This window comes from Rhipicephalus microplus, chromosome 1, assembly GCF_043290135.1.
Source record: "Rhipicephalus microplus isolate Deutch F79 chromosome 1, USDA_Rmic, whole genome shotgun sequence".
NCBI classification, from domain to species: domain Eukaryota; kingdom Metazoa; phylum Arthropoda; class Arachnida; order Ixodida; family Ixodidae; genus Rhipicephalus; species Rhipicephalus microplus.
In genome coordinates this window covers 205,499,024-205,526,051 of record NC_134700.1, presented here as the reverse complement: position 1 = coordinate 205,526,051, position 27,028 = coordinate 205,499,024, and the positions used below count along the sequence as shown (strand labels likewise).

The 27,028-nt window shown below is 42.7% G+C and overlaps 1 protein-coding gene across 1 annotated transcript in view; it reads right to left on the bottom strand.

Moving 5' to 3' along the window:
• The window catches only part of LOC142766803 (uncharacterized), a 53,864-nt gene extending 42,348 nt beyond the window's left edge, over positions 1 to 11,516 (bottom strand). The window contains exons 1-6 of the mRNA XM_075868025.1: positions 11,459 to 11,516; positions 8,391 to 8,552; positions 7,051 to 7,100; positions 5,173 to 5,378; positions 4,236 to 4,356; positions 2,617 to 2,680 (exon numbers count right to left, since the gene is read on the bottom strand). Of these exons, the coding sequence (XP_075724140.1) occupies positions 2,617 to 2,680; positions 4,236 to 4,356; positions 5,173 to 5,378; positions 7,051 to 7,100; positions 8,391 to 8,538 (589 nt within the window). The 5' untranslated portion in view covers positions 8,539 to 8,552; positions 11,459 to 11,516. The remainder of the gene's footprint in view (positions 1 to 2,616; positions 2,681 to 4,235; positions 4,357 to 5,172; positions 5,379 to 7,050; positions 7,101 to 8,390; positions 8,553 to 11,458) is intronic.
• Positions 11,517 to 27,028: the final 15,512 nt, after the last annotated feature.

The following is a 27,028-nucleotide window of genomic DNA, read 5'->3' as shown; positions in this document are numbered from 1 at the left end:
CCAGGCTAGGGCTAAATTACTTTTATTGGATGGGCAGGGCCAGATTCTGTTGTGTCTTCACGTGTTGTTGAGTGGGTACGCACGCACACATTGACGCTTCAGCTGATCGCCTGCACCAGATGAGATTATTGCTACTACCACGTGTTCATCGTTATCTGTCTACCACTAAGCTGCCTATAAATACGTTTTACATTTCTCAATAAACGTTCTATTCGTTCTGCTGACTACGTTGGTATCTTGCTGGTGCGGCCCTGCTATGCGCTCGCCATGGCTATGTAACAGGTTCAAAACCCGAATCAAGTGCACCTCAGAATGCTGACAGACGAATAACGCGACGAAGCGCATGTGCAAGTAAGACAGTTTTTCTTCGTTTTCGGGAGAGATTATTATATTCACCCACAACCTCCAAAAAAAAAAGCAACACTGAAAAGTTAGAAATATTCAGTCCATTTATAACGATAACACATAGAACGATATATTGGTTATAAGGACGGGTCGACTTAACTTCTCCTTTTTTTTGCATTGGGGTTACGGGGCAAACCATTTATAACAATTGTGAAAAGCATTGTGAAAAGCATATACAGCGTTGTGAAAAGCTTCCGTCAACTAACGAGTTAATTGATTGTTAGATCGTATAAGAAAAAGAGGAGAACAACGCGTTAGACAGCCTTCAGTTTTGCTGCATGATAAGGAGTTTGCTTTTCTAGATTTTGTTTCCGGATAATCTTTCTGCTTTTGCTGTGTGTTCTGGAGTTGCCACGTTGTACGTTTTGCCTGCACACACATGCGTTGTTTCCGATTGCCTGCTTATATATTCTTGTCTTTGCAATAAATCGTTTAGTTTCGAGAATGCGCTTGTCCCCTCTTCTTTTATGTTTATTTGTGCGCTCGAACGACAGGTATACGAGGACATCTTGAGTTGCCGCGGCGCGCTAGTGGTGCCAGCTCAGTCAGCTGACCTCCTTGACTTGAAGATCAGCCTTCTAAAGGCCGTGCGCTTTGTTTACGGAGCGTGGTACGAGATGACCACCATACAAAATTGCTTCAGGAAAGCAGGCTTTGTGCGCTAGGACCAGCCTCCCTCACCTAATGACAGCGAGACCTGCACGGAAACCGCGGACCTCGATGAGCTCTGGGAGCGCATCGCTACTGGTGACGCAGATAGCAGACGTGTCGCCTCGGTTGAAGACTTCCTCAGGGCAGACAGTGCCTCCTCTGCCCTGAGGAACTCACCAACGAAGCAATCGTCCCGGATGTGATGTCGCGACAGACGCCGGCGTTGTGGGACGGCAGCAGTGACAGTAGTGACGACGAGGTCAACCATAACATCGCTTCTCCGTCCCCTTCGATGACCACGAAAAGTGCACTTGCGCCAATCGACGCGCTATAGACTTCATGTGTGCCCGAGGAATGCCGCCAGAGTATTCGCAACAGCTTGAAGGTATGCGAACCACGCTTGTTAAGCTGAAGCTTCCGCGGAAGCAACTGCAGCTATCAGACTTCTTCATCGTGCTGAAGCCATAAACGCTCTTCGGAGTACAAAATAATGTTTTTTGAATGCCTTTATTTAATTGGTGAAAAAAAGATGGGCAGATCCCACGTACTGTGGGAATCGATGATATACGAAGCACGAATGATGAGGGTCGATACGTCACTTTAAAATGAGCAAAACATTACGAGGTGGACGTAAATTATGCCGTACATGACTTCCATATTCTGATTATCATGTTTGGACGTTCCGCTAGGTGGCGCGACATTGCGCCTCCTAGCGGAACATCGCGAATACAAGCGGTGGAGCGCGCGTTTGCAATTCAGTCAAGAACGTCTTTAGTTCGCTTTCCTGTAGAACGATGACACCAAGCAAATAAATACACACTTTAACTTTACACTCCTTGCCTTCGTTTCGCATCATTCAATAAATAATAGTAAACGTGCATCTTCCTCCTATGGGAGTACGTGGGCGGCTTTTTTTTTTGTATACACAGTCAGCGGGACCGAGCCGGGCTCGGAAATGCTGCATTTCCTTTTTATCGCTCCACTGGAGGGGTGTTGCACCAACGCTACTCGCAAACGGAACCAGCTACTAGTTTACGACGGGTGAGAAGCAATGCGTGGTGAATAACCAAGGCAAATGGAACCGCTTGTGTAGCGGTGCCTTACAATATGCGAATTTGTCATCCACCGATGAGCGGCCGGCTGATCCGTGCACTGATAACGTGGTTCGTGCGAATCAGCTCTGCGAACTGTCGACAGCCGATAAATACGATGAGGAACTGCGTCCGAAATGGCTCGGTTACTAACACGAACACCCTTCTGTGTTGCTAACACTCGCACTCTATAGAACGTGCCTTCACACAACACTCAAAAAACACCACCTCAGAGATACGTTGCCACAGCTCACACCCGCAGCGTGCCCGTGTGAGCTGTTGCAACTTATCTCTGAGGTCACGTGTTTACTTTCTGCATGCTCCGCTCCGGAAACGAAATCCAGAAGCCAGACACGAGTAATCGACGGAACGTTTTTCACGTTTTGCTCGTGCACTCGCCACACTCTCACGTTGTGTAAGTGTATTATACAGACATGTGAGATGTCATGAGACTCAAGCTGTGACTCACCTGTCATAATGCGATGGAGCTCATTCAGGTAATTCACGTTTGCCTCCTGTTGTTGTTTGGCCACCTGCCAGATGAAGTCATCGCATGTAAGGCAAACATTCACAGTCGTAGCCGTGGTGACACAGCAGTTACGATGCTCGGCAGCTGGCCGGAAGGTCTCGTGTGCCACACAGGCCGCGACAGTCGGATTTTGACTGAGCCGGAATGCGAAAGGCTCGTTCACACAGAGCTACTTGCGCGTTGAAGAACACTGGCCACCTGAAGTATCTGGAGCCCTCCACTAAAACGTGCATCGCAATCATGTCGTGGTTCTGGCACATTAAATCTTAGAAACTACGACTTTTAGTTTTCACAGGCATTGCAAAAGTATATATGCGTGCCAATTAATAAACGCAGGGATTGAAAGCATCCGCTAGCAGAGGAAGTTTAGGGTTAACGGGTGTCTTGTGCTTATGCCTTAAAATTTCCGGACCAACGAAAGGTGCATTACAGTCCCGCTGTTAAGATACAGATGACAGCACGTATAACGGTAAGCCTTCGGCGCGATGTCATGAGAGAAATTTTTTCCAGTCAGCTTAAGACTTTTTAATTGCTAGATCACTGATTTCGCTTATCTAGTTCAAAATAGCAATAACACGACAAAAAAAAAAGAAAAAAAAAACAGGCTACGCGATAGTCGTCTAAAATAGTCTGGTCATTTGAGATCTGCTTAATAGCGTCACAAATTATAACGAAGAAATAGAAAAAAATATGTAAAACTGAACGACACCTCTGGAAGTTGCGTAGAGCGTAGGGTATGTTATTGGGCTACTATACGGTAGGTATTAGCCATCTTCCCCGTGCGTTTGGTTGTCTATGTTGCCCTTGAGCAACAGTCGGGGCCTCTTTGAGAGCACAAGCATTAGAAAGAATCTCTGCACGCCGGCACCGGCGATTCATTCTCGAGATTGCAACCAGTGGTGAAGAACTTAAGTGGGCGTGTTGGTATTGATTGAACGCTTCCACGTTACTTGCGGACACGCAAGGAGGAGGAGGGGCTGAAGTCTAGCGGTGTTCCTGCCTCTTTCCTAAGGGTCCTCGTGTGTGTTCGCTAGTATACTATGCGTGCATCCATCAGTGTTTTTATGTATACTCGAATAACAAATATTTGACAGTTTAAAAGGCGGGATTTTCGTATCTCGCACGAATCGAACCATGATAGCGTATACGAAAGCCAGAATATTCGCACACGCACTTTTTGAGTGACAATTAGAGTAACGTACTTTAGACATGAAATTATAGCACATCCTTGTCAGTGTCAGGTCATCAAGTTAAAGAAAGAAAAAGAGAATTTCTTGTGATTGAGCAGCGTATCGAGACATTTGTCATGCGTTAGTGCTCTTGGGGAAAGTATGTTAGGCACCTTGTAGAAAGGCCTTGTCATTCAACGAACAAAATTTGTAATTTAGGGATAGAAATAGCCTTCATTCCATTCCTATCATGTTTGCTCTCGTTCTCCTTCGTCTCTCGTTCACAGCACCAAATTATGCCACTTATTCTTACGTTAGGCCCTTCGGTAAAGCTGCGTTTGGTTCCATGCAATGGATTCTCGCGAAGAGGAGAGAAAATCGAATGCTCACGACGGACATCGACCGGAAGAAATCTTGCACAGCACCGACGTATAATAAGAACTCATCGTTGTGTCGAAGTGAAGACTGCTTCAACTCGAAAATGCTGGCAAGCATCAGCATGGCTCCCAAACTGGAATAGCAAAACAAAAAGAAAGAACCAGTGACCATGCGCCAGGTCGTTAAATTGCTACGAACTAACTATACAAGCTAACAGTGAGATGATTGCAGCATAGATTGCTAAGCACTAGCAGTGAAGCCTTTTGGTCCTTCACGTACAGTACGTCTGGATGTAGACGTGATCAGCTAGGTGTTTGTAAAACGCTACATTCTGAAAAACAAAAAACAACAAGGGGAGGGAGGGAACAAGAAGAAGGAGAGTCGTGGAAGCTAAAAGAGTAAATGTCTCTCTTTAAAGACGCTCATGAAAAGTCAGCACTCCCCGAAGATATAAACACATACTCGTTTTTCTAAGGCTGTACTATACGTATCAAATCTGTTCAATATAGTTTGGTGGTAAAGATCTCGCTAGGCAATCTCGTAACACCACTTCACAATGCTTCCAATGACACCACAGTAACCTATCATGAGAGGAGGTCATTACACTTGAATCACACATGCGATGACATGCGATGCTTTCGGACTTGCTGGTACGTAAAAGGTACGCACGACACATACACACACAAACGTGAGTGGGCGGATGGATGGACGGACGTGAAAGAGAGAATGAGGACCAATCAAATCATTTATTAGAAAAAAAGCCAAATAAATTTTCTTCGCTCTTATATACAAGCAGCAGGATTTTTGTTTCACAGACAACACCGGCAACGTCTTATTTTATGCGATACGCGTTCTTAAAGGGTATACATCGCGTAAACACAGCGTAAAGACCGTTAGTGTTGTATGCATGTGGGAGGTAGCGCATCGGAGCGTATTTATTGTCACTCACAGGATGCAAGCCAGGACAATGATGTAGGCAGCCGTGTATAGCTGCAGTATGCAGCGCATGTTCTCGTTGAGGTCCTGCGTTCGATCCCCTCCGCACATACGGCGTCGGCGCATCTGCGGGTAGAGCACACTTCCTACGATCCCAGCGGCGAAGAACACCATGCCCAAAGCGTACAGCAGCGCGACCTGTGGCTCGTAGCGCACGTACTGCAAAAAAAAAGAAATAAAAATAAATGATTGCTCAAGTGAGTACACACCTTTAAGCTACAAGCTAAACCGACGCACCAAAAAGAGTATTGGAAGCTTCTTTTAAGGGCCTTCCACTCGATAGGATTAAAAAAAAATGTAACTCATAACATCAAGTTTACTGAATGACAGGAACGATAAGAAACGAAAGATCTAATTTATTTTAATTACCAGTTAATGGAAAGAAGACGAGGACGATAAATAGGCATGCAGTGATACGACTATGAAGCGAGAGTACACGAGAAATCTGTGAACAGGTGGTGCCTCTTGGGACAGCGTTTCGACGAGTGATCTGGTGTCTCCGCGCCTTGAAGTTACCACATTGAAGAAGTGAAGATCTTCAAGAAGTTACCACATTAAAGAAGTGAAGACCTTCAAGAAATTACTACCTTCAAGACGTTACCACCTTGAATACGTTACTGCTATGAAGACGTTACTACATCAAAAAAATTACGCGTTGGCAACCGACAACGCCGAAAGCGGCCGTGCCGAGCACATTCCATTTTCTAAAGCAGGAGTTGCCTGCAGAAAGCACTCTAACAAGCAACTTTTTCGAGACAACTGCGATAAAGATGCCGTTGCTCGCAACTCCAGCGAAAGAAAACAAAAACAAAAGAAGGAAACCACAGGTATAGCCGACTCTGCTGATAGGAAACGCGCAAGCGCTTATTTAGGATCTGAGACTTCGGATGGGCCGACGGCAAGATGGGCTGCTGTCTGCCGGCCGCCCCTGCTTTGGAAAATAGAATGTGCTCGGCACTGCCACTAGCAGCGTTGTCGGTGGGCCTGTGAACAACAGTGTCGTGTGTCGAAAGTTTGTCGCTATACGACCACTGGTCACTTGTACTAACCTTTTCCCGTTGTGACGTATACGCTAAAGAATACTGCACTGTCCTCTGGAGCACGGCACTATGACGTCTATCCTAATCGTATAACGTGGTTAACACCCCAACAACAAATCTTCAAGCCTCCGTTCCCTCCCGGAATCCTACGTTGTTTGGACCATGCAGGCGCAAGTTCACTATACTGCCGAGAGAAATGGTGAGTTCTGGCTGCCTTTTGTGAAGCCGTAGGCAAATATGAAATGAAGTAAAAGTTTAATTGTACGGTAACGGGGTACACGCACCACGCGACTGTTGTTAGTTTGAGATTACGTGGAAAAAGATAAAATTAAGAAGGGGTTTATTTTTGCGCATTACGGGGTGAAATACACAGAATGAATTTCTCGTGGTGGTCTGAATTTGGAAGTATTGCTAGTGAAAAGTCGGTTCGAGCATTTAGATACACGTCTAAAACGAAACGCAGAATTGAGCCTGATAATGCACGTTAGACTCAAGAGTGAATCGTCATTTTTCTTGCAACCGACGCAACATTGTGGGGACGCACTAAATCATTGTTAGGCTTATAGCAGGTGGGGCGGCCCATCAAAAAGAAAAAGTAAAAGATCAAAGACAGGTGTGTTACAGTCAACGTGTAACTCATTCTCTGCGTGTTTTACTTTATTTACCCATATTACTATGTATCTTTTACATTCTTTAACCACAATACCATTTCGTGTTTTCACCTGTACAATAGCGTGGTCTGTACAACGAGATCAGTGCTTATTGAATAAAATGGCAACAATGATTCTTACCAAATCCATGGATTCGATGACGTCGGCGTGACTGACTTTCTTCAAAAACGCTACAGAGCCCGAAGAAAAGGAAAGAAGAACAAGCATGAAATAAGGAAATAAAGAAATTGTCACCTTTCACAGCCAGCTGCTTTAAGGCATATAGGGGGCTTTTATTTTAAATGTTCTACGCTGGTCAAGAATATTAGGTGAGAAAGATGAGCGATGTAATTGATTAATAATGGAATCGTATATTTACAATTTTTACCTATTTGCTGTTGACACCGCCAAGCCGACTCGCTTCTACAAAGAACTGTTATAACTGAACACCTGTTCTTACAAACACTACATATTACGGAAACCCAAAACTACTAATCGGCCAAACTTATCATTTGGCCGATTTTGTGGCCAGAAAAGTATAGCGAGCAAGCCAAGCTGTACTCTGATATATCGGCGAACAGGGCGTCGGCACTAACTATAATCTGTCAAGCGGTGAAGCGCGTCGGCATTTATACCACGTGTGTCATCGAAGATTACAGTGTTATCACTAGCGACCGCGTAAGTTTCAGAGCAAACCATAATGATCACGTTCTGTGCCTAATCTCACCAATAGGTGAAAATAGTATTTAGTGTATTACCAGTCGTGCGGGCGATAACGAGTATAGAAAGAAAAGGAGAAAATGTAAGAATATTAAAACACAGACACATTTGTATAAATTGAAATTAAGTATTCAATATTTTTTTCGTATTCACGCTCATCAGACACATTTCTATAAATTGAAATTAAGTATTCAATATTTTTTTCGTATTCACGCTCATAGGTCGGCTGGAAAAGTAGAGCTCCCTCAGAATTATTTCTGGAATAAATTTTGTGCTTAGGGCTCTGTCGGCATCAGACTCACCAAAATTTTCTCAACCGGACTTATTCAGACTTACGGCTCGATGAGAATATGAATCTCAATGAATCGACTGATGAGTGAGTTTACCGACATACGATCACTAATCTTTTTATCGCAACGTCAATAAAAACAAGAAAAGAGAACACTCACTAAAGAGGAAGTTTAGGGAGAGAAGGAGAGGAGGTTAGATGGCGATGATTGAGCGTTCAAAAAGTGCAGTGTTCACTTTCCGCATGTTTCGATTGTTCCGTTTCAAAATATAACAATACATTTTCTCGATTTCCATCCTCTTTTTTTTTAATCACCCATTTATATAAGACCAGCGTCCAATCAGGGGTGATAAGGTTTGTGACAAGGTCACCCAAGCACCACCCCATTCACGGTAATTCGCTAATCGTAACAGACACAATGTAACAGTCGCTGTACGTTCTATCCACAGTTCCACATGTTTCAGTGACTCACAAGCATCGATGGGATCCGCGAGGATGAATCGTAGGAACCAGTTGATTACGCTGTACCAACCGGTCAGCACGGACTCGTCCATGGATGGGCCCAGTGGGCCGTTCTTGTCGCCCGAGGGTGGAGCATCGCTCGGATTTTTTCCACTCATTTCCGAGATGGCACCTGCGAAGCAAGAATACTGTTCCACTTTCTGACAGCATATTCGCAAAAATGTTATGATTTAAATTTCATTCTTGATCACGGTAGCCGCATTTTTTCAAGGATGACGAAAAAAAAACGAAAAAAAAGAAAGAAATTTAGTTCTTATAATTCGAGTTAGCGTAAAGTACAAGCAAGAACTTCCCCCTCCCCCCTCTTTTTATTTTCGGGATATCCGATATAAGCGTGATATAAGCACTAATGACGGGTGCGGGACCGAACAAGCGCTACCTTCCAGAAATTTGTCGGATGGGGTGAGGGGGTGGGGGGGAGAACACTCGCTCGGCATTTTATGCTGTGTGCAAGTTGAAAAAAAATTGCCGCGTATCTGCATGCTTTGCTGCAATTGTCGAAAGATGATAGTCTTTTGCCAGTCAAGCGGCCAATAATATTTTGCCTTGCCTAAGACAGCACGTCCTTTATGTTTATTTGGCCGCGTCCTTTGGGTATTAAGACCTCTTATTAAAACCTCTTAAGATTCACAAACAAAAGACACCCGCTGATGGCAAACTATGTCATGGATACAACACGACTGTCCCTTGTAACAGAATATAAGTACTTAGGAGTCATTTTTCCCAGCAATTTGACTTGGAATTCCCACATAAATTACATCGTAACAAAGGCCAGCAACACATTAAACTTCTTAAGACGTAACTTTAAACAAGCACCGGCCAGCCTGAAAGAAATCCTGTATATGTCGAATGTACGCCCACTTTTGGAATACGCGTGCAGCACGTGGGACCCTTTTACTAAGGTAAACATCGACGCTCTAGAACGCGTGCAGCTGAGAATGTTCCGTTTCGTCACGGGTGATTACAACTTTTCTAAAAGATCTTTCGAAATCAGGAGTACTTTAGGATGGCCTCCTCTTGAAGACAGGCGCAAGTTCTTACGTTTATCTCTGTTTCACAAAATATTCCATGGTTTAACGGGTATTCACAAAGAAAACTACATATCGGAGCCTGCGTATATATCTGCTCGTACTGATCACCTCCTTAAAGTGCGCGAGTTCACTTTCAGAATTAACCTTCTTAAATATTCATTTTTTCCGCGATCAATTAAGCAATGGAACAAACTACCTCATGAAATTGTAGCCGCGTCCAGGGAAACATTCGCCACTGCGCTGGAACATCATATTTTATCGTAGCCTGAGCACACATTAAAGTTGCCTACACTTTCGTTTCATCTTTCTGGCGATCTACGCTTCAGCTTCTTTTTTTTTCTGTACCTTCACACACATCAATGTTTATTACGTGTCACCATTGGATGCTTTATTATGTATCTGTATTTCTTTTATGTTCAACTCCGTGTTAATAGACTGTCGCTTTTCTGCATTTCAAAATCGTTTCTCCCCCCTACACTAATGCCCCTCGCGGGCGCTGTAGGTACTGTAAATAAATAAATAAAAGTAGAGGAGGCGCTCCGTGAGATATGAACGCCATTTGGCAGTTTTATCGCGAAATATGAGCTTGGTCGGAACCCAAGGCCACTGCCAGGTGGCAGCACTACATCGTTGGCTGGGCGCTTTTTCATGCATAGCGTCGCTTTTTTAGTGCACAGTGAGACACACTAGGGTATTGAAATTACGAATCTATGTATGTTATAGTAAAGCAGCACACCACCTAATTTTTGCGTATTGATGCTGTGCCTCAGATACGCGTAATATTTCGCTTTTGAGCAAGTTTGAACGCAGCGGTTAGGTGAAGATGGCTGGGTGTTCAGCAAGTGCTTAAACTTTGGGCAAGTTAATAAATCGTGTGCTACATACATACATACATACATACATACATACATACATACATACATACATACATACATACATACATACATACATACATACATACATACATACATACATACATACATACATTTCTGCGTTGAAATATTCTAAGAAATACTCGATTAAAAAAAAGCTGCTCAAAGCGAATCTGGAGTGCTCCACTCCGGCGCTCATCTTAACGATATTGTGGACGTATTATCACTTATTCAGTTTACTGAAAAATATGTAGTGACATGCATGAACGGTACATATACTTGTTCCAGGGCATGCCATCTGGCAAGCTGGTCATACCATTACTCCAAAAAAAATTACCTGGTGGTAGCTTTAATGAGTTCTCACTTGCCAGATATATGACTATCTTAAAATATACGGCTAACTCCCTTTTGAACTGTTGCGCCTGCCACGATTCTCGGGAGAAAAGACTAGTGGTTTCCAAAAAAGAGTGACCGTGTATTTTAGGGGCGAAGCTCCTTAGGGCGTGGGCTGTGCGTCCCCTGTAGCCTGTATGTAGCCACCTCTAGTTTAGTTCTGGCAGTGTTCACTAGATGGCGGTACCGTCCCTTGTATGTAGCCACCTCTAGTTTAGTTCTTGCAGTGTTCACTAGATGGCAGTACCGTCTCCTGTATGTAGCCACCTCTCGTTTAGTTCTTGTAGTGTTTACTAGATGGTGGTACTTGTAGCTGATGATGAAAAGATGCAAGATGTTATAAACTAGAAAGTGGTACTTGTAGTTGATGAAAGACGCGAGATCTTATAAAATAGGAATGATGTCACATATGGCGCGCGTCATTGGTTGAAGGCAATCGTTCGATTAAGTGCGGCGACGTACGCTAGGGGGAGCGATGTAATAAAATCGAGTGGGCAAAATGTACAGAGGATTCATGGTTTACCAGGTTTACCTCCGGAGCTTCGCCCACTCATCATCATTCACTTCGTGGATATGGCGGAATTTTTTTAGATTTATAGAATGCGCCATCGAACCTGCAGGTTGATTCTTTTAAACCTCTACATGAAAAGCCAAGCGCTAAGTTGGAATGTGTTACTCATATATTGGCCGTCATTGTTAGATGGGGGTAATCGGAGACTTACTGGTGGTTCTCCGCACTTGCCTAGGAAGTAGTGTCTTGGGTAGAGGTTTTGGAACGTCGGCAGGTCTCCGGACAGAAGGCGTCGAACAAAAGCTCCGAATACGTCTTCTTCTTCTTCTCTTCTCATGGTTCTTACTCAATGCAGAGTATCGGCAGAATGTTAGGTGAATTTTTAGAAGTGTATGCTCACGATAATGTCATATAAGCTAGGAATAGATAATACAAAATTCAATTACTGAATATTAGTATTTAAATAATAATAAAATAAAAATAAATTAAAAATAAAAAAGACTAAGAATTACGGCAAGTGGAGATGCTTCTTCTTCTTCTTCTTCTTCTTCTTCTTCTTCTTCTTCTTCTTCTTCTTCTTCTTCTTCTTCTTCTTCTTCTTCTTCTTCTTCTTCTTCTTCTTCTTCTTCTTCTTCTTCTTCTTCTTCACATGGCACATGGCACATGGCACATGCCCATTGCAGGGCATGTGCCATGAAGCCGAATACAAGGTGAATTCTTCCAATAATTACAATATTATGTTATTCTTAGGTCCAGTAGTTATTGATTGTATTTATTTGCTGATGTGGAATGATCATTACTAGAAATGAAAAAAAAAAGATGTTATGCGCGCAGCGAATCCTTTTAAAAAGCCACACTGATATAGTCCTGAACGGCAAAGTAAACATCCCCGTGGTTGTATCCCAGAGCAGTGGCTCTAAACGAATGACGAACGTGTTATGATAGTTGCATGCCTAGTTTTGGAAGATGTGGTACTGTAGTATACTGTTCCTCAATGTATGAAATTGGTGACAAGAAATAGAAAGAATATCCAATCGTTTCGTCCCGATTGCAGAAATGATACAAAGGAGAATTCAGTAAGTCTGATTGACAGAAAGAAAAATTCAGGGTGGTAACGCGGCAACGCATGCCAGGTCGATGATGATGATGATGGTGATGACGCCTTAAATATAACTCATACCCACTCAGGGGGATCGGCCAAGAACTGATTACCCGAGTAAAGTGAAAAGAGTCCTATAAGTGTTGTTCTCCCGGTCAGACCAGACAGAATAATCATTGTCTTGACTAACTCTGAATGTGTATGAAAATAATTCCTACTAATAATATTCGTAGTAAAAATAGTATAAATTTTTTAAAAATTTTAAGCAATTGCTGCACTAATGAGACACAAGTAGGCAGTTCAAGTCTCCTTTGTTTTGTTTCGTAAAGATAAGCACCAGCGGCATCAAATGCATTCTTGTGGCTGAAGCCCAAACTCACAGCACCGAAGGTAAGTATATTGCCACTTGACAAATTCGACCCCAGCTTAGAGAACGTGATATCAAGTAGTATTTTTCTGAATAGTCTGTACCAGTGACATAATAAAAAATAATATGTAATGTTTCGGGTTCTAAACAAAAAAAAATGCATAGAGGAGATTTCACCAGACCAGCCCTGTATGAGTACAAATTTAATGGAGGGACACGACAACGTATTCTAGTTATTGTGACTTCCAGTTGACTGGCAAAACACCACTGAGTTTTCCACAGAAATTTTAAGTGACTGACCTCTGCCCACGACGTAATCAATTCTATGGAATCTGCACGAAGCGAAAATTATCTGTACCTTATCGCAGTTACTGTGGCCACTTCAGAAAGGACCGAAAGTACTGGACAATTCAATGCCACTCGTGCTAGAGTCAGTCACTTCATTTACTTATATTCCACAATGACAAGGTAGCCATACTGGCTTTATTAGCTTCAGCTGTGGGGGAACTAGCATGAGAAACGTCGTTAAGGTCGTTGATTTCGATGACGCTGTAAGCGATGTACAGACAGACAGGGAGTCGGTAATTATGATTGCATTATGAACATTCACTGGTAATTTTCGCAGTGCTAGAATAATGACCAGAAGTTCTGCTTCAAAAACGGGAGTGTAGTCTGGTAGCCTTACTGAAAAACACCAGCCAAGCAAATGGGAGTATATCCCTACGTGCACCTGTATTTTCTTCCCTCACTGAAGCACCTGTGGCTATTAGTCGTTCCTACGTGTGCAAGATAATCTTGCAGTAGGCTGTTTAAGTCCTTTTTGATCTTACTTTGGGGTTGGAGGGTACCATCACCGTATTCTATTTTAATAGTGTGATTTAAAACTTTTGCTGCAGGCACATCTCGAATTTTCCCATTTATTCTATGCAGTTGTTCTTGCACAAAGATAATTTGAGGTGTTCTAAACCGTTGCCTATGGCCAAGAAAAAAGGAATCTGGACCATTTATGAAATCATAATTAGATCATCTTTGCGAATAGCTATAAAGTTTCATGAATGGCTGAATTGTCAGGATATGAAAACGACAAAGCAATGTAGGCAATCGCGCTTCCCGATACATAACGTTATTGCTTACGAATCTGCGCAACCGCAAGGCTTCTTGTTCAAGCATAATCAGAGGCTTGAGTTTGTAAGCAGGGCCACCTGAGAACATTACACACCCAAATATTAATTGATCACGTATACAGTTTGTATATCATCATCAGTGTGGTCCTGCGTAATTCATATCAAAGGCTGCTCAGTATGCGAAGAATGCCAAAAGCACGTTGTGCTTAGATGCAATGCCCTCCATGTGGAGTGTCCAGTTGAGTTTGTCATTATAAATTACTCCCATATTTAAGTGACTGAACCTGTTGAATGGGCTATTGTTTATAACAGAGTGAAACTAACACGGATCAGCTAATGAGAATATGAGCAATGTACTTTTATTGACGTTTAATGTCATGCAGATTGTATCTAGCCCCATCTCGAGCACATTCATATATGTCTATAGTTTTTGATTAAAAGAGTATATGTCACTATCTGCCACAAAGAATGCAATGTCATCTGCATATAAAAACACCTTCACGTCCTGGCAATTTGGGATTGAGCTAATTGTTATGTTAAAAGTATCGGTGACAAGACCAAACCCTGGGGGACACCGCGAGTTTGCTTGAACGTCGACCATGCACAATCATCTTTAAAACGATAAAATTCTCTTTTTTTTCAGAAATTCTCTGACCCACGTCGTTATTTATTTTAGAAAATTGTGGCTTTGTAAAGTTTCCAACAAAACTGAGTGTTACACACTGTCATATGTTTTTGCTACGTCTAATGTCACTAGGGCAGCATGTTGTATTCTTTTTAGAGGAAGTTGAGTTTTACACCATATTGAGAAATCCACTCAGAAGCCAAATTGGTTTGGATTTATTAATAAATTTTACCCCATCCAGAGTGTAATTCTTATATGCAGCACCCTCTCAATGAGCTTCACCATATTTGAAGTAAGCGAAATAGGTCGAATATTTTCAATGTTATAGCCAAATCCTTGTCTTTTTTTGTATAGAAAATATTTTAGCTAGTTTCCAATCGCGCGGAATCCAGGTATATATTAAGGAATAATTTATAGGGTTTGGAAGGTCACATGGTGATATTTTAAATAATATTTTTATTATAGAAGCAGTGATTCCGACCAGACATGGAGCTGACGTAGGTAGCTCTTGAATCACCTGATGTAATTCTTCCAATAAAACCTTAGTAAATTCCATTATTACCACTGGTTTTGAAAAATCGTAGGTCTTGATGGATTTAAATTGACCCTTTAGGTCTTTAGCTATGTTATCTAAAGATTTATTTGTATCTCCTAAAGACATAATCTCACTATCAATATTAGTTGGACATGGCAAAATTTTACGTATTCTCATAAACCGAAAGAGCACCTTTTTGTTTTGTGGTCTTGAAAAAAAATCATAGTGTTTTCGATCATATTCCTATTTAGCTAAAGAAACTGTGCGTTTAAAGCTGGCAGCAAAAAAGTTATAATCAGACCAACTTTAGGGGCCCTGGTTATACATCAGTTTTTTCTAGGCTGCTTGCCGTCGTCGGAAATCCCGTGCGCAGTCGGAATTCCACCACGGACTACGGGATGTGCTCTTTGCAGCTTCAACCACAAATTCAGCTTTTTTGTTGGTTTTTTTATCAACGCACTTAGTCTCACGGCTTTCATATCTTCTAGCTCTTCAGAATGATAGGTCAAAGCAGACCCTAAGTCTTTTTGAAATTTGTTATAATTAATAAACACTCGAGAATGAGAGCATGGCAGTGTGATTGGGCTAACTATCTTGAATATAATGGGTAAGTGATCGCTGTTCGTAGCACCTTCAACCGCAGTCCACGATAAACTAGTGAGTGATGAACTCACAAAACTCAAATTCAAGGATGAACGAGACCTATCACCAATATAAGCAGGCGTTCTTGAGTGCAGGCAACACAGATTGTTATCCACTGTCCACTCCCATAATCGTTTACCGCATCGATCAACCCCAACACGTATGATGTTAGTTATAATCACCATCCAGAATTTGATCCTTATCACCATATGTCACTGCATTGTCCCTACATCGAGTGTCCTATACGGCTCTGGGAAAATATGCATTAACTAACAAAATAGACAAGCAGCCAGGCAAAGTGATTTCTAAAGCGAGAATTTCACTTTCAGGTGTCGTGCTTAAATGTTATTCTTGCCTTGTGACTTATTCTACTACTAATAAAGAATGCCAAACCTCCACCCTTTGTTAAATGCTGTAGGCGGAAATATCTGTGGCTATTTAATTAAAAAAAACCGTTGCATTGAAAGCCAAGTTTCTTTTAGTGCAGTAAGATCTCTAGATAATTGTGATTCCAAATATATCAAATCAGTTACTGCTGCAAGAGTACATCGGCAATTCCAGTGAAGAATTTTAAGAGACCCCATGGTTTCGTTAATATAACTTCGGTGACTGCCTTAAATAGAATATCTTCTTAAAGAAAATCTGTTTTAGAAAGGCGGTCCTTCTGGCATTTTTTTAAATTTTCAATGAACAGGTGAAGCACCTTTTTTGGACAAAGGGGATCATAGGCGCTTTAGCGTTCGGGGATTTGTCTCCATCTCATCTGTGCTCTGAAGTTCTTCCCTGATAAGCTCGCTTTGAGCTAGAGTGACGCCATCTTCTAAACCTGCACTGTTTGCACTCTGCGATGGCATCTCTGATTCAGGCTCCCTCGAGTTCCCAGCAGGGACAATAGTTTGAGGTGATAGGCAGATATTTTCCGCAGTTCCAAATACTTAGGCAATGTAATTCGTGAAAATTCGGGCCAATGACTCACAAAGGTTCGCAGCATTACGTTCCATTGCCTTTACCACTAATATGAAGCACTGATGCCTGCGAGGATGCTAGTCCTGGACACTGCTACCTAAATCATCTTCAGCGCATTGCAACTAACCACAATTGGCGTTAACCCGACGTGACGGCTGTATAAAAGAAGTAAATATGTAATATTTATTAAATTAGGTCGGCAGCACTGCAACCACTGACGTTTCACAAAGATTAGTGTCTGTTTGAAAGGTAACTTCGAAACCTGGCGTAGCTCTGTGGTAAAATGCTTCATTGCCACGCAGAATGCTTGGGTGCGATTCCACCTGGGATCCTGACATTTATTTCTTGCATTCGTCATGTTGACGCTGTCGATGTCTGGTATTTCTTAACGCTCACGAGTTAAAATTCTTCATGTGTATTTTCGTTGTTCCTGGGTAAACACTAAGTGTTCATCAACTGTGCACATATATCCGCATCCCAGCGGCACATACCAACCCGTGAGTATGCGCTACTGTCTGGCGGGAAGTGTTTGACAACGTGTGCTTCGGGATTTGACAAGTATGGCGCGCTGGTCAAGACATTATTCATGTCTTGACCAGCGCGCCATACTCGTCAAACTATCTTACTCTTGAAAAACCAACTAGTCTGCAAAAAAGTATTCTATCTTACCCCCTCGTGCTAGTTTTAGTTCACGCCAAGTTAAGGGGGTGACCACGAGAGCACCCAAAAGTAAGTGGATAGATAGATAGATGGATAGATAGATAGATAGATAGATAGATAGATAGATAGATAGATAGATAGATAGATAGATACGCTCAAAGTCATCGAAGATCGCTAAGAAATGCTTCGCCGTGAAAATTCATTCCGGATCACCTTGAATGCAATTAAAAGTGTCTGTGTGACGCCGGCAATAATTAAGCTGAGTACCAGGCAATAACCTCTTTACTTTATGTTTTTTTCTTGTTCTTGTTCACCTATTAACTGTGGTGCATACCCACTGTGTGGATAGGCCAACAATTGACTAGTTTAAAAAAATAGTTTAACGTTTTAGGTAGTTGGAAGCTATATAATAAAAAAAAATTACAGTATACATAGGAAATTATGGTGCTTGATCTCGCCTCTGTGGGCAGCATATATTTTTCAGCTTCCTTTTTTATTGATTGATGCAAAACATCGGTGGTATATCTGAAAGTTCATGGAATTCCATTTTCACCGCTTCCTTTCCAACTCTCCAACAGTGCAGGCGCCAACGTTGAACCGACACTGGGTTGGCTATTTCTACTTACATCATTCGGGAGCCTCAATTTTAGAGGGCTCGGAGGGTGTTTGCAGACAGCGGAAGGCGGCGAACTTTGGTCATTCTCAGCCTGTGGCTTGTGTTGCTCGGTTAGACGGAGGGCGGGCGCGTTTACGAACTTCGTCCCGAGTTTGCGGCATTATAGAACTTTTCTTCGAGTCTCATGGGCGTGTGCTGTTCCGCTGGGACGGGACGAGGAAATGTTGGCCGAAGTCTACGCTTTGCATCTCCAACCGCTCTTCCACTGCAGTCATCCAACGCCTTTCTGTGGATGTCGCGCCGCCGAGAAAATTGCATCCGAGAGACGGGCGGTGGCTTCAAGGGTCGCGTCTCAGTTCGCCGCCCCATAGGGGGTGCAATATAAGATCCTGCATCTTTATATCTTATTTACGTTGTACTTTATTATTTCTATTGTTGTCTTTTATTTTTGCTGCACGAGATGGGAGAATGAGCCGCTAGTGTTGGAGCAGACAGGGAGCGCACTCCCACAGCACACACTGCGACTTGTAGTGCTGCTCGCCGTTTCTGCTGGCTCATTTTCTTTTGTTGCTATCAGTTTTCTACAGGTTTCCGTTACAGGCACTGTTCAGAACATGTTTAAAAGTGTGCTGTTTAAAAGACGTTGCCACATTTGCGTGGGCACCAGTTGTAGACTTTTTGCGACGTGTTTAATGAATTTTTACGAAATGTTTTACGAAAAGATCTAAGACGGGGAAAAAAGCGCGTACTTTAGTGTTGACTCGTGTAAGTCAACGGGATAGTTTTGGAGGCCTTTCTAAGATGAAAAGAACTCACGAAAAGATGAAGGGCAAGTCGTATAGCCAAACTTTCTTAAACACAAGTTTTGGCCCCCCCGATGCGAATTATGATCATTAGAAAAGAACACAAAGGCAGCAATTTTATCGGACAACGGTATGTAGTTCTACGTACGCATCGAAAGACGTTACTCGGAATGGCAGCTTTTTTTATTCGTAAGCTTAATATGCTTACTTTTAGGTTACATCAAAAGGGGCTCTAATTTATCTGAAGTATATGCATGCTCAGTTTGTTTGAGATAGTTTACTTGAAATGAAAATTTGTGCACTCGGTAAAAAAAAAGGCACCGACGTTTCTTGTGGCTTGTTATTTTCATTTTTGTTCATGTGTTTGCCGAACACCTGCTCTTGTGAAACAAATCAAGATGCATTGATGTGTTTACATAGCATACGCACTAAAATAATTGATTGAATTTTCTACCATACTTTTTACGTTAAAATCATCACAGATGCTGATTGCGAGATAATAATATAGTGATTTTTATATAAAGTTGAACTTGAGATATACGTGATAGCTGACAAGAAGTCTGAGCATGTTATAAAACGCGCGCATCCACGACTGCTTCAGCCAGTATTCAATCCCACCTGGATGAAATGCCGAAATGAAAGAGTAATAAAAATCAATTAAATGGACACCTTTATCGGCTTCTACATTGCTTTACTGCGCAGTGCAGATGCAGTGAAGTGTTTTATGAAGTCTGCTCGTAAAATCGTAAAAAAAGAGGTAGCCGCGTGTGAAACAGCAATTTAGAAGCGCCGTATCAAAGAAAACGGCTTTTGAAGGGTTACAAATATTGTATTTTTTCTAAGTTTAAGCAGTAAAAGGTCACTCACTCCAATTTACTGGCTGTCTCTAGCCGTTCGTATAACCTATAGAGCAACCGACAGTTTTGCGGACCACGGCTAGTATCAGTGCTGGATAACACTGCTGTACCTAGCTTTTGAAGTCGCTATATCAACTAAGGGCGCAGCTCTATATGGCTATAAAAGTTGAAACCTTTTTTTCACCGAGGTGCTTCTTTATTTGCTTTAAGGCTCCTAGAAAACTTCGTCTACGTGGGGTTACTGACTGACAAAAAAGATTGACTAACACGATTAAAGAGTCATTGAACGAAGGCACACAAAGAAGACGTCCATACGAAGAGATGAAGGCAAAAAAAATTGCAGTATTGAAAAATAAAGAAAAAAGAAGGAGAAACCATATTGCTATTGTCTGACTTCCGTTGGGACAAGAGAGGGGGGGGGGGGCATGGCTAAGCATGTTTAGAGATGGAAAAGGTGAAGTGGAGTTGATAAAAAGAAAAAGAGAATATATCCAGGAGGAGTGGGTAGATGACCGAGGGTATCTGGTCAATACAGGCAGAGAGGTCGATGACAAGGCGTTCGTCTTTAGGGCGTCGAGGTCCGCAGAAGCCGCAAACTCGAAAAAGGGCGCTACTGGAATGACGGTAAATTAGGAAAAGAAGTAGGTTTAAAGAAGGGGAAGGGTAAAAAGAAATCGTGAATGTACGCTCTAAGGAAAAAAAAGGGAGGGGGGCGTCGGGGGACGCAAGATCTTCCAAGCAAAATTAAGAAGTCTCTTTGCTAGAGTTATGTACGTGGGTATGTTATACGTCGTAAAGAAACTAACTATTATTTTGATTAGTGGGTACACTGCCTGTCAGTAGGGTGAATTAAGTACTCTAATAAAGCGTAGTTGACACGACGATGCAAAATTACGTACTAAGGTTTATCACGCGAAAATCGCGATATGATTGTGAGGTAAGCCGCAGTGGTGCGCAATGGGCTAATCTTTATAACCGAGGATTTCTTGCCGCGAACCTTTAAGTGTAAGCACAGGGGTGTACCATAGAAACGCCAGCGGGGTAGGGGGGGGGGGGCGGGAATACTAACTTAGATTTACGATCTTCACAGCGCTACCTTTTTAGCCACCAAGTTTTTACGGAGGGTTGCTATATAATTGATAGCGAGGAAGGCATGTTTGAAGAATTAGAACTGCATTTTCATAGAACAGTATACAGCACAATTAACAAATTTTTAAACATAGAATCCATCCATGTTGACCTTACAGGGCTTTGCAGCAATAAATATTTATTGTATGTGCATTGTCAGAGTCATTGTTATCTTAATGAACGACCAGCAAGGAAGCTCCGTTTTGTATGCGCCATGTACTCTATATTGTTATCGCCACTATATGTCGCTTTAAAAACATCGATAATTAATGGAAGCAATCCTAAATGGTGGCCTTAGTTAAGCAGCAACGCGTCACAAAAATAAAGCGCTCACTCGTGACTTGGCAGTTGCATAAACAGTGAGCTGATAGAAGCGAAGCACTTAATAGAAAAATACAGTTCGGTCATTGTCTGTATAGTCGCCATCAAGCTGCCTAATGTGTCTAATTAACGGCGCTTTGATTGACAGCATACAAGATCTGCAGTGTTTTTCCGCGTCGGCGGTCACCAAGCATTTTTACAGATTCTTCTCTGAAAGAAGGAAGGAAGGAAGGAAGGAAGGAAGGAAGGAAGGAAGGAAGGAAGGAAGGAAGGAAGGAAGGTAAGGCAAGGCAAGGCAAGGCAAGGCAAGGCAAGGCAAGGCAAGTAAAGTAAGTAAAGTAAGTAAAGTAAGTAAAGTAAGTAAAGTAAGTAAGTAGGTAAGTAAGGGAGGGAGGAAGGAAGGAAGGAAGGAAGGAAGGAAGGAAGGAAGGAAGGAAGGAAGGAAGGAAGGAAGGAAGGAAGGAAGGAAGGAAGGAAGGAAGGAAGGAAGGAAGGAAGGAAGGAAGGAAGAAAACGTTAATTATTTCTTAAGGTGCACATGTGCGCACATGTGCTGCGCATTCAACACAAGCAAAGAAACTATTGTTCCTATGTGGGTGATTCAGCGAACCTTGTTATACATATATGATCAAATGCGCTCCTTTGTTTTACCTCCAGATTTCAGGCGAACAGTTGCGCATGAAAGGTTAGCGTGTTTTAGGAAAATGTGTCAGAAGATGCCTATTTTTTGTTGTTTAGTTCATCTACACTTCACTGTTGCATTTTTTAATATCTCTCTTTCGCTACTGCGGTACCTGTGCAATTCATCTCGAAGACGCCGATAACGAGGAGCATCATCTCTCAATCACGACTACTACTAATGAGAAAAAAAAACGATCGAAAAAAGTACTAAAATAACGCACAGAGGAAAAAAAAAGACTTTTGCGGAAGAGAAAGGACAGGCGATGAGGAAATGCCGCTATTTCAAAATATTGTGAAGCGGAATAAAAAACTTAAATTAGGGATGAGTAATATAAAAAAAAAACACTCACGCTTTTCGTTGTAACCTTCGTAAAGTTGAGCACGCCACAGTGTTTGCTCTTGTTTCCCATAAAGATTACTTGTGTGGACCACTGTTGCTCTCAGGTTGTGTTGAATGCAAGGGATGTAGTGCGGGAGTGACCATTTATCTGGATCGTGTTCATTCATGCACGTGTGCCTCATATCCGGCGGCTTCGTTCACGCCAAACACTGCGCTATGTTTCTCACTACCCTGGGAAAGGAAACATTTGAACTGCCATACAGGAGAAGTCTCGGGAAGGAAGAAGAGAAAAGTAAAATTTTAAAAAAGTTCGCATTTCCGTCGTGTTATGTTTGTCCACAGTCGTACTCAGTTTCTGTGGCGGATGAAAGCGGATGGAACTCATGTTTATTGCTTCAAGAGTTTAATTTGGTTGAGTTGGTTCATCGTGGTTATGTTCCAGAAACAGCGTGACAACTTCAGGAAGAGACAAGAAGGACAGGAAAGAGCGCTCTTTCGTGACCTTTTTGTCTCTTCCTGAAGTCGTGGCGCTGTTACTAGAACATAATCATGTTTATTCCTCCACCTATAGGAAACGCACGCGTCAGCGGAGTGCGAGAAAGCGCCGGAAGCGAAGCGTTTATGTAAGCCGAGAGTTCCTCACCCCGTGGCACAGCGCTTTCGTATCGAGGTGGTTGTTCCGAATGCTGACCGCGCGATGAGATTTCGAAGTCACTTCCGTCGATGAGATGGGGCGCCAGCAACGTACTTTCGTTTAACGTTATGCCGCTCGCCGCGAGTCCTTAAAGTATTGCTTACGCACTCCTTTTCCCCTTTATTCGAACGTCGTAACGACGGCACAAACGAAATGCTCACTTTGATCGTCTCGGGACTAGAGGCGTAAAAGTTGGACGTCGTAAAACGAGGGAGCGGGTCTAGCTCACATAAAAAAAAATATGTGTGCCTAGTGACGGGGAAAGTAACTAGTTTAGTATAACTAAAAACTCTATAAACTTGGCACATCGAATGGACCATTTGTTTTTTTTTAAAGTGCGGAACACTTCAGGAGCCCGGGCGGTCGTAGGCTGTCGTCGTCTCACGTAGCTTAACGTAATGTAGGGAAAACCACGTAAAAAATAGAAAAAGGAGCAGATGAAGCTAGCGAGAAATCGAGAGAGAAGAAAAGCGAGAAAGAGAAAGAAAATTTGAAATAAATAGAAATCAGGAAATAAAAATAAATAAAGGACGCTTGAGCTTCGCCTTCAAGAGTAGGTCGTGATAGTGCGATCGGGCCTCGTTCTCGTCACCCTCTGAGCTGCAAGCCTGCTTCGGTTCTTGGTGCATGCCTCAACCGTGCCTTTAAGAAACGAACGACTGTGCGCGTAATAATAATAGACATTTCAATACCATTGGATGCCTATGGCAAGCACAGTTGTTAAGTGCTCCGTATATGCTATAATTATTCGTTCTCAGAATCAGCGAAGAAACCACTGCGCAGCCGTAGAGGGCAACCCGCAAACAAAAGCAGCTGTTCACCTTGTTGATGGTTCTGCTGCTGCTGATGATGATGGTGATCATTAAATATGTCTGAGTGCCTTACAATAGGTGGGCCTTTAAAACAACCACTCGTTACTCAAGTCCTTTGAAGCCTGACAGGATCTACGCTTTTGTGACGCAATATCTCATGCCTTAAAGACACTCTAATTAAGTGCATGACATGCATATAGTGTGTTCTCCTAGAGCAGTTTCAAGAGGTATTGTGAATTATCGGTAAAACACGTGCTTGCAACGCACACAGCTCGGGTTCCACCCCCACTTGAGCCCAGAATTTTCTTATTATTTGCATTTTTTGCATCTTTCTTTATTTTTAGGTTACGGGCAAAACAATTTTTCGCTTATAACAAATCGCACCAACACCCACACCAATGCCGATGCCGGAATTTCTGCGAATTGTGCTCTTTAAAGCTGTAGCGTTAAAAATTCGCTGGCAATCCGCATTGCCAAAGTAAATATCCAACGAAGCTGTATTTGATTATGCGTGTTATACCTGATTGCAAATAAAGATATGCCATATTTCATGAGTTGTTAAAGGGTCCCTAAATCACTCAGGTATTGAAATTTAGTTAGGTAGTTGCAGTTGCCCACGAGTCTAAAGCGACCGTGTTCGTCGCATCGTCTCTCCGCTTCTCCGAATGTCCATACTCGGTGACCGAAGTGAAAATGCAACGAGCGCACGCGTCTCTTAACAGAAGAGCACATGATTGTCTGTTGGTTGGTTAAGGTCAACTGGCGAACTGTTTTTAGTACACGGAGGCGAAACCATTGCAAAATAGAGGCGTACAGCGTGACTATAAGAAATTAGTATCTGATGTTTTACGTGCCATATTTACTATATGATTGAGGAACACCGTAGCAAAGGGGTGCGGAACATTTGACCATCAGGTGTTAGACCCGCGCACTGATATCGCACAGTGTGCGGGCCACTATTGACCGCCGCAACCGAGGTCAAGCCTGGGACTATCTCTTCAGCAGCCGAGGAGGAGGACAGGTTGAGGAAAGGCAAAGACGCAACTTCTGCAGCCCTATCTAGGAGCACGGCTGAGCCTCACGACCACTTTAACACTATGGCAAAGAGAAAAAGAAATAAAAACATAGCTGATACCTCCGTCATAGGAATCGGTATAAAACGTAAGTCATACGTGTCTTCACAGAGGTAGTTGTGCGTTTGTTGTGCATCGTTTCACCATGAGATCAAAGGAATGAATCCTACAGCAACGAATTGTAATGTCACATGAAGAACGGCAAGCTTCTCAAAACTTGCAGCGCGTGTCTCGAACAGGAAGGACGCACAAATGAGCATGCACAAGACGAGCGCAGACTAACAACTGCCACAGCTCGACATTTAAAAATACAAAGGCACACGAAACAAATGCACAAGTATACACAGCCTCGAGTGGGAACAACTGTCACAATTGCTACTTCTCCATTCTGTTTAACCTGGAATAAATGAAGTTGGTAATTAATTCATTTATTCGTTCATTCTTCGTGTGTGAGCAGCGTGCTCCTTTCGTAAACTCTGCCGATGCGGCAAGTGAAGTGACCATCTTCCCCTCTTCAATCATTGTTACTTCTAAACAAACGTGTGGTGGAAGCCCAGAATGTACTGTCAAAGCGCCCCAATGACAAGACAAGCGCACGCACGAGCGACCAGCCTTGTGGAGGATCATGCGCATCGAACGAGAGGGGCGCCGGCTTGAGCACGCCCTCCGCGCCATCTGGCTAGTGATGACGGAAACGCGCTGAAGTCTTCGAGCTTTGAGAACCACAGACAATATAGGGTGTATATAAATACTCGCCATTGGTAAACTTGTGCGCGTTCGTTCTGCGGTTTAGCGGTTTCGCACAACACGCTGCGTAGCGAGAGGTCATATGTTCAATGACCGGTGATGAAATTGTTTTTTGCTTTTTTTTGCGATCTGTTAGTTGACATTTTACAACTTCCTATCCGGGACAGAAATACGGTAGTGAAGCCATGATGGACGTCGGCATAAAGCACTTTTGTGTTAAAAATGGAAGCCATCAAGGAGAAGGAAAGGAATTATTCAAAATAATGTTTGTATGTTCGTGAGCGTCACGAGAGGTCGGCGATAAAATATGAAGGCCAGTGTTGCAATAATGAAGCTGCGATGAATACCGTAGAGCAGTCGGCCATTGCTCTTACAGGCCTTCTCTAGTAGTTCTTGTAAAATATTGAACAGACAAGAATGATCTCTATTGAGTTTCCGGCATCAGTTAAGGGATGCTGTTGGATAAAATTGCAGAAGTATTTAGGTGGTTCTCTGAATTCATGCCTATAATATCTGCATAAGCCTACATAATTTTTTTCAAGTAGGTTATTTTTTGCTACAGTTTCGACATTTCTAAAGACAGAATTCCCAGTTATGTATCACACATTATTTCTGAGGGGCCTGTGTTTTGCATGAATTGCAGCTTAGGTTTTTGCATGCTTGGCTTTATCTCCACCTTTATTAAACTTTTAATTAAGTTCGCCACCAGGCAGATATTTTACTGATGCATTTCATTTTTTACATTACTTGCTTGCAATGTTCACAGGAGGTTTCGCGCCAGTTCAATTCTCATGGCTTTGAAAAAGAAAAGAAAAGAAAACAAGAAGCTCTTTGTCTCGTCTGAGCAGTTGAAGGAAGACTGTCAGGAAAGGTCTTCGCCCGGGAATCATTCGGCAGCATTGACACTGATGTTCCTGTATCTGCGGATCGATGAAGTCTTCGTCCTGCGTTGTCTTCGGTCTAATATGGCTCTGAGAACGGCGCCTTTGGAACCCAGAGTTCCACCTCCGCGTCTAACCCCAGACAGTCCCTCGGTACGCGGCCATTCGATTAGCCGAAGGCCCGCAGCTCAGACTTACCATCCATTTCTTTTCCAACTTCTGTCTCGCTGGTTTTTGGGCTGTACACTAGAGAATTACACGTAATCAAATAACCACCAGACAATGAGGTGCCTTGCGTTTCGTTGTAGCGCCATAACCGAGGAGCGCTGAGAAAAAACATTAACGAAAAGGTAGTTTGGGGAATGTCTGCGTCTATTACAGATAGTTCATGAAGAAGCTTGCCTTCTGACACATGAACAAACACAGGCGTCTAGTCTTACCTGGATCTGCGAAGTACCGCACGTGTCAATGGTTTTCAAAAAGCGGCCAAAAGTGAGAATAAAATTTCAATCCGATGATCTGAAAGTGTATGAACATGAGTACGAACTCAACGCAAACAAGTGAATTGTGAACTCCACATGGGTGGCCTCTTTATTCTATGCAGCCTATAGGTCCACGGCCACCCGTCTTAGTGAGCGAGTATTTATTGTCCTCTACGGGTGATTCGAAGGTCACGGTGTCAAATCCTGGCTGAGGCGGTCGCATTTCGATGCAGGGGAAACGCCGGAGGCCCGTGTGCTCAGATTTAATTACGAATCGGAGAATAGCAGATCGACAAAATTTGCAGAAACTTCCGCTCCAGCATTCGTC